The sequence below is a fragment of the Myotis lucifugus genome, unplaced genomic scaffold (genome assembly GCF_000147115.1).
Source record: "Myotis lucifugus unplaced genomic scaffold, Myoluc2.0 scaffold_1065, whole genome shotgun sequence".
Taxonomy (NCBI): Eukaryota; Metazoa; Chordata; class Mammalia; order Chiroptera; family Vespertilionidae; genus Myotis; species Myotis lucifugus.
In genome coordinates, this window is record NW_005872113.1 from 43,510 (window position 1) to 58,480 (window position 14,971).

The 14,971-nt window shown below is 53.1% G+C and overlaps 1 protein-coding gene across 1 annotated transcript in view; it reads right to left on the reverse strand.

Moving 5' to 3' along the window:
- LOC102419486 (interleukin-9 receptor) overlaps positions 1-9,694 on the reverse strand; it is a 33,516-nt gene extending 23,822 nt beyond the window's left edge. Inside the window, exons 1-11 of the mRNA XM_023747936.1 lie at positions 9,686-9,694; positions 7,575-7,679; positions 7,206-7,350; positions 3,697-3,732; positions 3,511-3,612; positions 3,090-3,237; positions 2,790-2,968; positions 1,608-1,753; positions 1,351-1,366; positions 982-1,167; positions 344-486 (exon numbers count right to left, since the gene is read on the reverse strand). Coding sequence (XP_023603704.1) covers positions 344-486; positions 982-1,167; positions 1,351-1,366; positions 1,608-1,753; positions 2,790-2,968; positions 3,090-3,237; positions 3,511-3,612; positions 3,697-3,732; positions 7,206-7,350; positions 7,575-7,679; positions 9,686-9,694 — 1,215 coding nt within the window. The remainder of the gene's footprint in view (positions 1-343; positions 487-981; positions 1,168-1,350; positions 1,367-1,607; positions 1,754-2,789; positions 2,969-3,089; positions 3,238-3,510; positions 3,613-3,696; positions 3,733-7,205; positions 7,351-7,574; positions 7,680-9,685) is intronic.
- Positions 9,695-14,971: the final 5,277 nt, after the last annotated feature.

The window sequence follows — 14,971 nt, forward strand, 5'->3', positions numbered from 1 at the left end:
CCTCCGCACCCCACTTACCACACACATCGACACGCACACGCATCCACATGCACACACAAATACACACAATAACACATTCACAAACATGCACACCACCACATGCACACACAAATACACACAAAACACATTCACAAACATGCACACCACCACATGCACACACAAATACACACAAAACACATTCACAAACATGCACACAGCCACATGCACATGCAAATACACACAATAACACATTCACAAACATGCACACAGCCACATGCACATGCAAATACACACAATAACACATTCACAAACATGCACACAGCCACATGCACATGCAAATACACACAATAACACATTCACAAACATGCACACAGCCACAGGCACAGCCCTTGGGTACCGACCTGGGTGACAGCTTGAACAGGAGGTAGGTCAGGCTGGTCAGCAGGAGAAAGATGGACATGGCGACAAAGGTGCTGTCGGGCTGCCTCAGAGGCGAGACCAGGCGGCCTGAGAGCAGGAAGGGCCCAGAGCTGTGAGCAGTCTCAGCACCAGGATGTTCCCCCAAACCCACGTGGCAAAGACCCCCCCAAGTGCCCCGGGCCTGCGTGGGGAGCTGGGATGGGCCTGGAGGTCTGCACGATGCCTGCTAAAGCGCCTGGGTGACTCGTGCACCCTGGCCTCACCGTCCCTCCTGCCAGGCCATCGGGTCAGGGAGCCTGCCAGCACCCTGTGCACAGGGCCGCCAGCCCTCCCTAAGGCCTGGGGCAGCCGTGGGCCGTCCCCCCCAACCCCCCCGACCCCCCGCCCCAGCTGAGCCAGGACTCCAGGTTCCTGGGAAATCCGAGCTCGGCTGTGTTTGCGTCCTCCCTGCACCCCTCAGACCTCAGGGCTGTGCTCGCCTGGGGCATGACTGCCTCAGGGATGGTCCCAGGAGTAAAAGGTGGGAGGGGAACCGAGACTCCCAAACGGTACTCCCCAGGGACAGCAGCCCCGAGCACCCACCTGGTCTCTGGTGAGACAGGAAGCTCACGGGCCGGCTCCACTCGCTCCAGGGGCCCTCGTAGCGCTCCTCCTCGGCCATGGCGTCCTCCAGGTTGGCCATCTGGACACGCAGCCTGGCCTCATAGGTGGAACCAGGGTCCAATTCCACAGCCTCAAGGATAAGCCAGGTCACCCCAACATGTGACCCTTGTGCCGGGCCCGCTAGGGGGTGGAGGACAATCAGCAGTTGCTGAGGGTGAGACTGGGCCCGCCAGCCCTTGAGGACGTACACACGCACACTGAGGCACACTCACCACACGCATGTGCACACGGCACACTCACGCGTGTACGCACGCACATACCCACAGGCACACGCCTACACTCTCCTACCTGCGTGCTCGCTCTGCTCACTCGCACATGCTCACCGCCCTCACTACATGCATACACATAGGCATGGCCTGTGAGCACTCACATATATCCTGTTCAGGCATACTCAGGCACACTCGTACACAGACATACAAACACGGGCATGCGTGCACACACGTTCTCTGGGCTCTGGTCACCTCCCTTCTCAGAGTCCCCCGTCAGCCTCTCCCTGTGTGGAATGAGGAGAGACCGGGCCCCCAGCTGGCCAGCCCGAGCGTTACCTCCCAAGCCTCCTCCTGCCTCTTGAAGGCCAGCTCATAGCTGAGCAGCGAGGCCAGCGGCTCCAAGCCCAGGCTGACGCCCCAGGTCAGGACACAGGAGTCGGAGCTGACATTGCTCTGCAGGTCGGAGGGAGGGTCCAGCTTCACTAGAACAGGATGAGGCCACGTGAGTGTGTCGTCCAGCCTGCCCAGGGCTGGGGTCTGACGGGCCCCTGCAGCCTGTACCCGGGGTCTGACGGGCCCCTGCAGCCTGTACCCGGGGTCTGACGGGCCCCTGCAGCCTGTACCCGGGGTCTGACGGGCCCCTGCAGCCTGTACCCGGGGTCTGACAGGCCCTGCAGCCTGTACCCGGGGTCTGACGGGCTCCTGCAGCCTGTACCCGGGGTCTGACGGGCTCCTGCAGCCTGTACCCGGGGTCTGACGGCCCCTGCAGCCTGTACGGGGGTCTGACGGGCCCCTGCAGCCTACACGGGGGGTCTGACAGGCCCCTGCAGCCTGCACGGGGGGTCTGACGGCCCCTGCAGCCTGTACGGGGGTCTGACGGGCCCCTGCAGCCTGCACGGGGGGTCTGACGGCCCCTGCAGCCTGTACCCAGGGTCTGGGGTCTGACGGGCTCCTGCAGCCTGTACCCGGAGTCTGACGGGCTCCTGCAGCCTGCACGGGGGTCTGACGGGCCCCTGCAGCCTGTACCCGGGGTCTGACGGGCCCCTGCAGCCTGTACCCGGGGTCTGACGGCCCCTGCAGCCTGCACGGGGGTCTGACGGGCTCCTGAGCTGCCCAGGGCTGGGCTCTGACAGGCTCCAGGGCATGTTCAAGGCCCTCGCAGACCAGGGGCCTCACGGGAGGCTGCTCCAGGGAAGCCCCAGGTGAGACAGCACAGCAATGGCTCCTCCAGCCCCTGCAGCCAGACAAGGCGACTCTCGAGGCCGCCTTCCCTTTCCCTCAGGAGCTGTGTGTCATGGGGCTCCTTCCTGCTGTGACTGACGTGCATTTCAAGCTGCAGCCCAGGCCCAACTCGAAGCTCTGTGTCTTCATTGTCCCTTGGAACCAACCCCTCCCCTCGCGGGCCCAGCCTCTCCCAGCCCGGGCTCCCTGGCAGGGCCCAGGACACTCAGGAGGCACGGATTCCCCAACAGGAATGTTTCTGACCGCAGCGGCCAAGGTGCCCACCCCAGGCCTCACCGTGTCTCCGGGGCAGGTACTGAGGGTCCACCAGGCTGACCTGCTCCTTCCCAGAGATGTGACGGTGCAAAGTGATGGTGAAGTTGTCGGAAGGCGCAATGACCTCCTCCGGCGGCAGGACCACGGTGCACGCGCTGCCCCGGAAGACACACCTGTGCTTGGTGTCCGGCGCGAGGTTGCTAGAAAGGGTGTGCATCAGCACCAAGACGCTGCTGCGGCGGCCTGGCCCCTGCTGCTGTCACGGCGACCCCGTCCTTCCCCCTGCCCTCTGCCCAGGTGGGCCTGGCCCCGCACCCTCACCTGGTGAAGAGGAGCCAGGGGCTGGGGCCCTGGCCCAGCTCTGGGGCCGACCAGTGGCAGTCAATCCTGAGGATGTTGTTGGTGAGGCAGGCGAAGGTTCCAGCCCCCGGCCCTGGGAGCAGTGACCACTGGGAGCCCACAGAGGCTGCTGCGGGCAGGGAAGCGGGAGGGGAGGCTCTGGAAGCTGACACCCTAACAGGGCAGTCCCCAGGGAATGACAGCAGGAGAATTCATCAGGGCAGGGCTGGGAGGTCTGGACAGCGATGCTCTGGCCCATGGCACGTGGGTGGGACTGGAGTCCAGGCTGGTCCCTGGAGGGCAGGTCCTAGCACAGTTCGGCCACACCCTCCCCGAGGAGTTTGACAGGCAGCCTGCCCCACGGCCTCCCCCACCCGCCTCACGCGGTCACTAGGGCCCTCACCTCCTCCTTCTCCGGGCACCGAGACTCCCAAGCCGACCCAGAAGCAGACCCGGAGCCAGGTGCCCATCCCTCGCGGCAGGGCTGCCCTCTCCAAGGTCCAACCTGCAAGGGATGCTGCCCGTGAGCCCCTCCCTGTGAGGAGCGCTCCCCACGGTGCCCTGAGTGGCTCGCCCCCTTCACACTCACGTGTCCTGTGAACACGGTCGGGCACCGCTGTCCGAGCTGCACCAACAAGCCACCAGGCTCAGGTCAGTCGACCTGACAAAGACTCGAGGCTGCAGCGGACAAGAGGGGACCCTCACACTCAGCTCGGTGTCCGAGTCTGCCTGGAAGGCTCCTCTCTGGGGCCAGGTCCTCTGCCAGCCCAGCCCCTGGCCCTGGCCCAGGTCCCATCCTGAACTCCGTGGGGTCTTGCCTGGTGGACTGTGGAACGTGCATTACCCACTGGAATTCCCACCAGACTTGTGAGGCAGGGAGCTGGCTCCCAGGGCGGGGAAGTGACTTGCCAAGGATCACATGACCAACTTCTACCATCGCCTCTCTCCCCGTGTCCCCTTCAATTACGGCCTGTCCCAGCGCTCCGCTGCCGGAGGGCGGAGGATGGCAGGGGGTGTCCATGCAGCAGCGGGCACCTCCTAAACTCTGTGCCACACCCCATTCTGAGGTGCTAGGCCCCTGGGAGAGCAGAGGTTAGTGGGGACTCGGGCCTGGGTGTTAGGCAGTCCCTGGGTGCCGTGCAGGGAAGCCGCTGGTACCCTATCACCCCGTTTGCAGCTCCAGATGGCGCACTGATAGCCCCCAGGCAGGAAGCAGGGTCCGCCTGGTTACGCAAGCCTGATGGGTGATAAGGAGGCCGAAACGCTGCAGACACACCCCGACCTCAGCACACATGCTCCAGGAAGCAGACAGCACTCCAAGCCTCCGTGTCCCCGCAGACTGTCTATGTAGCCACAGGCCAGACCCTGTGCAGATCAGGAAGACCTCACCCTTCCCTAGAACCAAGTGCCACCGGTGCCCTTAGCCACAGCGCTCGTCTGCAGCGTCTGCCCCTCCTGCTCAGTCACAGGTGGAGGTGGGGAGCCGCCTGACCACAACTCACTCTCGGGGCGTGTGAAGACGGGATCAGAGCGAGCACCAGGACCCGGGGGGAGCTCGGGCCCAGAAGGCCCTGGCCCCAGGGTGGAGGGACACGTGCATCTGTGCAGAAGCGGGCCAGCTCAGCTCAGGCTCATCCAGGAGCCAGGAGCTCAAGAGCATGGAATACAGTGGCTCCAAGCTCAGCAGGCCCGGGGGCCAGGACCCGCCCTGGGGAGCAGTGGAGGGTTGGGTGGGATTATCCTGGGGGGCGGGGGGGTCCTTGCTTCTCCTTGGCAGAGAACACCTCTGTCTATACCTAGAGAGCTGGCTAGAGTGGGGCCACCACCCTCCCACAAATGAGGAAACTGAAGCCCAGAGAAACCAGGCACCTGCCCAATACCTGGCACCTGGCACCCCTGTTCTTGGCTCCCATTCAAGCCTGTGAGCTCACAGGGTACCATTGGTCTCTCTCTTCAGGGCTCCTCAATCGAGAGGTGGGACATTATTGAGGCAGGGCCACCCCCGCCCTTGACAACAGGCACGGGGCCAGGTGGTGCAGAAACCCCTCCTGCTTACTGGCTGGTCCTGCAGGAGGCATTGGGATGACGCCGTGAGGACCAATCACTCTCAGGGGTGGCTGTAGAGCAGCAAGAGACGTCCCCTTGAACAGAGATGCTCCCTAAGACCTCTAGTCCTGTGGGGAGCCCCTCCCCATAGCCCCTATCTCCTCCGTGGCCTCAGGGTCCAGGTCAGCTTGCCTGCCATGGTTTCCTGGCCCATCCGAAAGTCGTGGGCTGCCTCGCAGCTGGATCCCTGCCTCAGGACCCACAGACACCACAGGACCAGACCACTCAGCCCCTCCGCTCCCCGGCCCAGCCCAGGCAGGCAGGCTGGGGGCTGGCGGGGACCCTGGGATCCTTGGTGGCACCCCCTCCAGTCGGCTTCACACCAGTCACTGCACCCACTTCCTGCCCCTTTAACACGGAATCTGTTTTCTAGTTTTCATGGAGAGGGAGCGATACCCCTGCTATTCTCCCTGGCAGACAGAGGGGGTGAGGTGGACGCTGCTAATTAAACGGGCGCTTGTCCTCTGTCTTCTCTCTGTCCTTCCTGCTTGGGAGGAGGGATAAATGCAGGCCCCACCCCACCCCCACCCCAGAACTGAGCCTGGGGGACGCGGGGACTGAGCTAGGAAATGGGACCAGAAGTGGGAGTGGACCCCACCTCCCCCTTTGGGTCACACAAGCACATGTGGGCCCCCCCTGCCCCGATGGCACCGATGGGACCCCGGATGCTGCTGGGCAGTAGCTGCCGAGGACGCTGTGCTTCCTGTGGGTGCTCAGTGGGTGGGAAGGACAGGGTGCAGAGGTCAAGGCAGCTGCAGGAAGGGGAGGGTGGCCCCCAGGATGGTGAGTGGGAGGGGCGCTCCATCAGGGGCGCATGTCTGGGGAAATGGACACAGCGGGCAGGAGCTATGGGAGAGGTGAGGGCTGGACCCACAGGGCCTCGGGTGGGTAAGGGCGCACACAGAGGGCGGGGCTCAGGGCAGAGGAGGGAGAGGCTGAGGATGGAGTCAGAGGGGCAGAGGGGAGCCTCGGAAGCTCACGGGGTCCCTGCTGGTCTGCGCTCCAACCCTGGCTCCCTGCGGGCCTTCTCACACGGATCCCCTGCCTGGCCTCCTGCCCCATCACAGGCCTCTTCCTCCGGGAAGCCCTCCCTGAGCGCCCCAGCCGGTCTCCCCAGCAGACAACAGGAGCAGAAAGCCGGCAGTAGCCATGGGTCAGGGCTAGAATAAGGGTGTTGACACAGTTCTCTTTGGGGGTCTTGGAGGCTAAACGGGGAATCTAACACCCCTCCCCTGCCAGCACCTTCCCCAGTGCCCTGGCTGCCCCTTTGCAGCCCCCCACATCAGGCAAGAACCTGTCTGATTTATGTTGTGCCCCCTGCACCCACCCTAAATGTTCAAGAAACGCACCCCGAAACCCCTGCAGAAGCTGCCCTGCTTCTAGTCAGTGCGAACGCTGTGGGCTCCTGGGAAGGGCGCGCTGGACATGATTGAGCAAGAACCTTGCTCCCTTCCTCCGCTTGGCTGAACAAACCCTCAAATCCCACCCCCACCGCGGCCCCTCCCTCAGCTCCACGGGGGGCTATCCCCAGACTCCCCGCTCCTCTTCGCCCTAAAGCCCCCAAAGGCATGAGGATGTGGAGACACTGCCACCCCAGGGCCTGGACCTCACCTCCACCCGTGGGCACAGCTGGGACCATCCCCTGGAATGCCCATCGCACCCACCCGAGCCCCCAGAGTTCAGCTCAGCCACCGGGGGAGCAGAGCCACTTCCATAGAGAAACCGCCCGACAAACGCAGTGCCCTGCCCTCTGCCCGGCGGCCCCCACGGCCCCTACAGGCCTGGACGTGACAGGTGCCAGCTGTGGCCAGCAGTGCCACTCTGCTGTCCCTGGAGGTGGCCCAGGCAAGGACACCGGAGGAGGTAGAACTCGGGGGTGCTCCCGGGCACCCCCTTCCAGGGCTCACGCCCGGGGAAGGCGGCTGCCGGCCCTCCCTGTGTCTGAGATGCGGGCTGACATGAGTGGGTGGGACGTTCCCGTTACACACTCACCTTCCCAGACGCATCTGCTGGGTCCCATGGCAGGACAGTCCCTGTGCTGGCGGCAAAGCCCCTCGGCCTGATCCAGGAGATAAGTGCCCGGGGGCGGTGACGCAGCCTCAGCCTCGCACGGCAGGCTGACACAGGCCGCCCACACCTAAACCACGAGCGCAGTGAAACAGCCATCCGGGGGGAGGGGGGTGGGGGAGCAGGGGGGGGGGTGACTGTCACCACTCGTCATAAACCCAGGAATTATGAGGTGGGACCACTTTGATTCCCTGTGATGCTGAAGGTTGCCCCGGGCACTTTGGCGACTTGTCCATTGATTGGTGGATGAGCGTCTGTTGTATTCGTCCCCGGGGACACCCCTGGGTGCCTTACCTTGGTCCCAGGAGGCGAGGACCGTGGCCAGGCACAGGGCAGCACCTGGTCCCCTTCCAGGCTTTTCTGAGACCGGAGGTGCAGACTGCTCTCCAGCAAGGCAATCTGGGAGCCACCAGGATGGAGAGGGCGGGAAACATAAAAAAAAGTCAGTGTCCGTTAAAGGAAACAGTACAGAAGGAAATAACAGTGGGAGTTGCCTTTTCTCTCCCCGCAGGGGTAGCCCTTGTGAGAAGGCAGGCACAGACCTGCCAGACATTTCTAAGCTCAGATGCACATTTTTTTAAATTTTGTTATTGATTTCAGAGAGAGAGAGAGAGAGAGAAACATCAATGATGAGAGGGAATCATTGATCAGCTGCCTCCTGCACACCCCTTACTGCACACCCACAACCTAGGCATGTGCCCTTGACCAGAATCGAACCCGGGACCCTTCAGTCCACAGGCCGATGCTCTATCCACTGAGCCAAACCAGCTGGGGCTCAGGTGCATTCTTAATGGACTCATACTGTGCTCTGAGCTTCACAGCCTCCTTGTGCCTCTGGCTATTTCAACACTTTCCAGGTCAGCACAAAAACACACCTGTGCCTTTAATGATAGTACATGCTGTGGTTTCATAATCCCGCCAATGGCTGTTTGATTGTTGCCTATATATGCTATTTGAATTTTTTTAAAAATATATTTTATTGATTTTTTACAGAGAGGAAGGGAGAGGGATAGAGAGTTAGAAACATCGATGAGAGAGAAACATCAATCAGCTGCCTCCTGCACGCCCCCCACTGGGGATGTGCCCGCAACCAAGGTACATGCCCTTGACCGGAATCGAACCTGGGACCCTTGAGTCCGCAGGCCGACGCTCTATCCACTGAGCCAAACCGGTTCGGCTGCTATTTGAATTTTTATTGAGATATAATTTACATATAATATTCTATTAGTTTCAAGTGTATAGATGCTATTTTAAATGAAGGTAGTGAAAAATTCTGGGCATGGATCTTTAATCGCCAGAACGAGTACTTCTGTACAAAAAAATGGCTACGGTGGAATTGTAGGTCTAAGGTTCAGCATTTTAAAAAATCTATAGCTACTGCTCTGGCCGGTATGACTCAGTCGGTTGGAGCATCGTCCCATACACCAGAAGGTCGTGGGTTTGATTCCCAATCAGGGCACATATCCAGGTTGCAGGTTCAATCCCCTAGTCAGGATGCACACAGAAGGCAACCCATTGACGTACCTCTCTCACATCAATGTTTTTCTCTAGCTCTCTCTCTAAAATCAATCCTCTCTTTCTTCATCCCTCTCTAACTCCTTTCTTCATCCCTCTCTAAAATCAATTTTTTTAAAATAATAAAAATGAAAAATAAATCTCACCATTAAAAAAAAAATCCATAGACACTGCCAAGTGACCCTCCAAAAATGTACCAACTCCTACTCCCACCAGAAGTGTGAGAATGCCTGTGACCCTCACCAACAGTATATACATTATCAGTGTTTTTAATCTTTGACAATCTGATAGGCAACGATATTTCAATGTTGGTTTTTTCTGCACTTGACTATTAGTGAAGATAAGCATCTTTTCACATACTTACTGGCTGTGTGTTCCTTTCAGTACCAAATTAGTCACATCTCAGTGTGTGTACGTGCCTACGTTTATCTGTGAGAGTGCCTGTGTGCGCACATGTGTGTGCGTGTGTGTTCTGTGCATCAGAACATCTTGGGCAAGGCTTGGGTACCTCAGAGCTGCAGCTCTCTGGAGTCTGAGAACACCAGGACCCACGGAGACATGAATCACAGGCTCAAGCCCAGAAAATACATTACGAATGATCAGGGACATAATCACATTTCTTTCTAATATTTATGTTTCTTGTTTTATTTGTATTTATTGATTTTTAGAGAGAGGGAAAGAGAGAGACATCAATTTGTTGTTCCACTTATTTATGCATTCACTGTATTTATGATTCTTGTATGCGCCCTGACTAGGGATCGAACCTGCAACCTTGGCATATCAGGACAATGCTCTAACCAACTGAGCTACCTGGCCAGGGCACTAATATTTAAATTTCAATCAGCTTGGTCCCCATTTTACCTATTACAAGGAAGTACTTTTATACTCACTGGAGCCATCCCTTTGCTAGTATCTTTATCAAGAGAGCTTTCTTCCTTCTGTCTATCAGGGTCTCCCTCCACCTTGCTGAAGCTAGAATTTACTGCCTTAAAACCAATAGAACACACAGCCTACACCAGGGGTGGGCAACCTTTTTGTGAGTGCGTGCCAAAACCAGCAAAATCTCTGACTCAAAACTCTTCTGCGTGCCAACCCTAATTTTTTGAGAACATGTTACGCCTACTTGATATCTCTTAAGGTGTATGTATGTGAAGAACCTTGAAGAAATAATAAAATTCATTCGAGTGACAAAAACACAGTATATGATGATGAAAAACACATTTTTTTAATGTATACATATACACTGATAGTCCGACAGAAAACTTTATGACTCCGTTTGATATTATCAGTGGGACTTTTGCTGCTGCATCACTGATGACAGAGATTTTACATCAGGTTTATATTTCGTGACCTTCAGAGATATGCACGAGCTACTACTTTCATCCGTCAGCTACTCCTATTATGAGACTTAACAAAATTCATCACTGAGAACAAAGATTCACAAGCATATGTGGATGAAAACATGGAGAGTAACGCTGTTGCAAAGTTTTTTAAACAGAAAAAATTTTCTGGAATGGCATTCCAAGACCTCAATAGTTTGTTTTCGACAGTTCTCTCTGATATTCCTGTCTCTAATCGCTTTTTTTCAATGTTTTCCAAGTCAACTCTAAGGTCAATAAATTTCTGCTTCCAAATTGAGCTACTCTGAAATTCAATCAACTACATTTCAAAGTCAGCCATGTCTGCCCATGAAAACATTTGTAAGTTTAGTTCCTCCAGTTTTATGCTGTCTGGAAACCTCATGCATTTTGCTGTCTCTTCCAGTTCTCTGAATTTCGCAAATCTTGAGAAGAACTGCTCAATAGTTGACTCGATGATGTTTAAAAACAGCTTCTGAAGGCTTTGACAGTCTATTCTGTCATCTTTTGGGAGGTCTTTGATGTGCCTCTTGAGGTTTGGGAAATATCTAAATCTCTCACCATCCACATCCCTCTTAAAGACTTCCAGTTTCTTTTCAAAAGCCTTTATGTAACCAAACATAACATCAAGTGTCTTGCCAGTTCCTTGTAATTTAACATTTAAGTCATTCAAATGTTCACAAAAATTGTAAATGGAAGATTATAAGAGAGGGTTTCGCGTGCCAGCAAAAGTTACTGGCGTGCCATGTTTGGCACACGTGCCAGGGGTTGCCCACCCCTGGCCTACACCATGATCCCAAAGAGGAGACCACAAAGGCTGGAAAGGGAATGAACCGTGGAAAGAAAAACGCCAGAGAGGAGACCCCAAATTCTGCAACTAAGCTCTACCAAAATTTCTGAATGACCCCTGACCTACATGTGCACAAGCCCATTCCGGCAGCCCAGCAAAGGTTAAACAACCTGAACAGAGATTGCAACTGCTGCCCACATAAGACACACAGAGTTTGTAACCTGTTAAAAAAAAAACAAAAACTCTTCAGAGAAACGTACCAGAATCCATTCACAATTTCCAAATAAATCCAAAACCATTAAACATATGAAGAAACAGAACTATGTAACCCATACATAAGAGGAAAGACATGCAATAGAGACAGATTCCCAAAACTAAATGGTTAGAAATAGCACAGGTTTTAAAGCAGCTACTCTGTCCTCAAAGATATAAAGGAAACTATGCCCCCAATGTATAAATAGGAAACCTCAGAGAAATCGCAACTAAAAAAAGAACCAAAAAGAAAGTATATGAGTGAAAAATATAGCATCTTAAACAAAAGGGATACATCGTAACCACACAGAAAACAAGATGGAGCCTTAACCAGAAGGAATCTCTGAAGGAAGCGAGGCGATTGGTATTTGAGCGGATTGACCCAGGAAATCACATCCTAAACAACACACAGGCGAGGGCATCTGAGGAAGTCGACACGGTGCCCTCCCTGGGCGGTGAAAGGGGGCCAGGCTGGTCCCGGACAATCACCAGGATTGGTGAGTCCTACATGTGGGACAGCGGGGCAGGTCGGCTCGCTCCCCCACCTGCACTGTGCCAGGCAGTACTGGCAGAGGCATCTACTCACAGAGTCCTTCACGGGACACGTAAGACTTGGGAAGGCCAGTCAGTGCCTCTTTGCCAAGAAAATACACTGATGGCACCTGACATCCCACCTCCTCCCATAATAACTGGAGATAAATAGAAAACAACCTCCATGGACAGAGGGAAAGCATCAGACACAAAGAACAAGCAACATAAATTCTCACAACCCTATGAGATACACCAGGTGTGAGCAAACTACAGCCCACAGGCAAAATCCAGCCCACCCTTTTTTTTTTTTTTTTTTTTAACAAAAAACTGTGAGCTAGCCCTGGCCGGTTTTAGCTCAGTGGATAGAGCATCGGCCTGCAGACTGAAGGGTCCCAGGTTCGATTCCAGTCAAGGGCATGTACCTTGGTTGCGGGCACATACTCAGTGGGGAGTGTGCAGGAGGCAGCTGATCGATGTTTCTAACTCTCTATCCCTCTCCCTTCCTCTCTGTAAAAAAATCAATAAAATATTTTTTTTTAAAAAACCTGTGAGCTAAAAATAGCATATACATTTTTAAATGGTTGGGGGAGGGGATGGCTTTAGAAATTACATGACACATGAAAATATTATAAAATTCAAATGTCAGCATCCATAGTTTTTCTTTTTTGTTTAATCTTTATTGCTAGAAGTATGAATCGCCCACAGCGTTACTGAAGCACAACCACACTCAGTTATTTGCACTGCCTGCAGCTGCTTTCACTCTATAACGCAGCATTGAGTGTGACAAGACAAGTGTTTCAAAGGCCACTCGGCACACTTACAGCTCAGTGGTGTGATCATCACTCAGCATCTCAAGGGCCACCTTACTGTTGTGCTGCAACATTTATTTTTTTCTGATTCTTACCAGTGCACACCTATAATGTCAAAACAAGAAAAGTGAACTCTAGCCCTGGCCAGGTGCCTCGGTTAGTTGGAGCATCATCCTGTATACCAAAAGGTTGTGGGTCCAATTCCTGGTCAGGGCACACACCTGGGTTGTGGGTTCAATCGGTGCATGTGGGAGGCAGCCGATCAATGTTTCTTTCTCACATCAATGTTTCTCTCTCTTTTTCTCTCTCTCTCTCACCACATATTCTCCTCAGGTGAGGATTTAAATAAATAAATAAGTGAACAAGTAAGTAAATAAATAAAAAGTGAACTCTGGCCCTAGCCAGTTTGGCTCAGTGGATAGAGCATCGGCCTGCGAACTGAAAGGTCCCAGGTTCGATTCCTGCCAAAGGCACATGCCTGGGTTGCAGGCTCCATCCCCAGTGGGGGACTTGCAGGAGGCAGCCAATCCATGATTCTCTCTCATCATGGATGTTTCTGTCTTTCTCTCTCTCTCTTCCTTCCTCTCTGAAATCAATAAAAAAATAAAAATAAAATAAAATAAAAACTCTGAACATCACTAATCATGGGGGAAATGCAAATCAAAACCTCACACCTGTCAGAATGGCTATTATCAAAAAGACAAGAAATAAGTGTTGGTGAGGATGTAGAGAAAAGGGAACCCTGGTGCACTGTTGGTGGGATTGTAAATTGGTGCAACTACTGTGGAAAACAGTACAGAAGTTCCTCAAAATATTAAGAATATAACTACCAGCCCTAGCTGGTTTGGCTCAGTGGATAGAGCATCGGCCTTCGGACTGAAGGGTCCCAGGTTTGATTCTGGTCAAGGGCACATGCCTGGGTTGTGGGCTTGATCCCCAGTAGGGGGTGTGAAGGAGGCAGCCGACCAGTGATTCTCTCTCATCATTGATGTTTCTCTTTCTCTCCCTCTCCCTTCCTCTCTGAAATGAATAAAAATATATTTTTTAAAAAAGAATATAACTACCAGATGATCCAGCAATTCCTCTTCTTGGTATTTATCTAAGAATATGAAAACATTAATTTAAAAGATATATGTACCCCTATTTTCATTGCAGCATTATTTATAATGGCCAAGATATGGAACCAACCTAAGTGTCCACTGAAAGATGGCTGGATAACATTGTGGTCCAGATATACAATGAAATATTACTCGGCCATGAAAAAGAATGAATTCTTACCATTTGTGACATGGATGAACCTAGAGGGTATTATACTAAGTGAAATGAGTCAGACAGAAAAGGACAAAAACCATATGATTTTACTCATATGTGGGATATAAAAGAAAAAACTCACAAATGAATGAACAAAACACAAACTCATAGACACAGAGAACAGAATGGTAGTTACTAGAGGTGAAATAGGGTGGGGGAGGCAAAATGGGTAAAAGAGGTCCAATATATGGTGATGCAAGGAAACTAGATTTTTGGGAATGAGCACTCAATAGAGTATCCAGGTATCAAATAATGCCGTACACCTGAAATTTACATATAACGTTATTAGCAATGTTACCTCAACTTAAAAAAATTAAAAAATTTTTAAGTGAACTTACATAAACATTACGCTTTTAAGACATGGTGTAGAGTGGATTATTTTGTCATCAAATTGGATGGCAAAGGATTGTGTTTACTGTGCAGTGACACCACAGCTAGTTGACATGACCAGACTAAGCACCCATCGCTGGCACTATTCTCCATACACAACAAATTTCTTCACAAAAATTAAAAGTTAAAACAAGACAACCAAATTAAATTTCCAAGTGGTTCATTTGTTCACCAAGCAAGGAAATCTACTTACTTATGGTGACTTAATTGTGTTTGATTGCTGCAGCTAAAGAAGTGTGTCCCAAGAAAATGAAATTAAGACGATCAGCCTTTAGGTGAAAACAGTTGTCTTAAAACTTAAGGAGCCCTGACTGGTTTAGCTCACTGGATAGAGCGTCGGCCTGCGGACTCAAGGGTCCCAGGTTCGATTCTGGTTAAGGGCATGTACCTTGGTTTCCGGCACATCCCCAGTGGGAGATGTGCAGGAGGCAGCTGATCAATGTTTCTCTCTCATCGATGTTTCTAACTCTCTATCCCTCTCCCTTTCTCTCTGTAAAAAATCAATAAAATATATTTTTTTAAAAAAACAAAACTTAAGGACACCGGCAGCAACATTAATGGTCAATTAAAAATGAGGTGAATGCTTTGAAGTCATTTTTCTTGGCTCTTGCTGAATCTGCAGATGTTAGTGAAATTGCCCAATGGTTGTTTGTGTCTTCGAGGAGTCAACACCCAACACTGAGTTTGGAAGTGGACTGAGCAAATGGTAAGAATTCATTCTTTTTCATGGCCGAG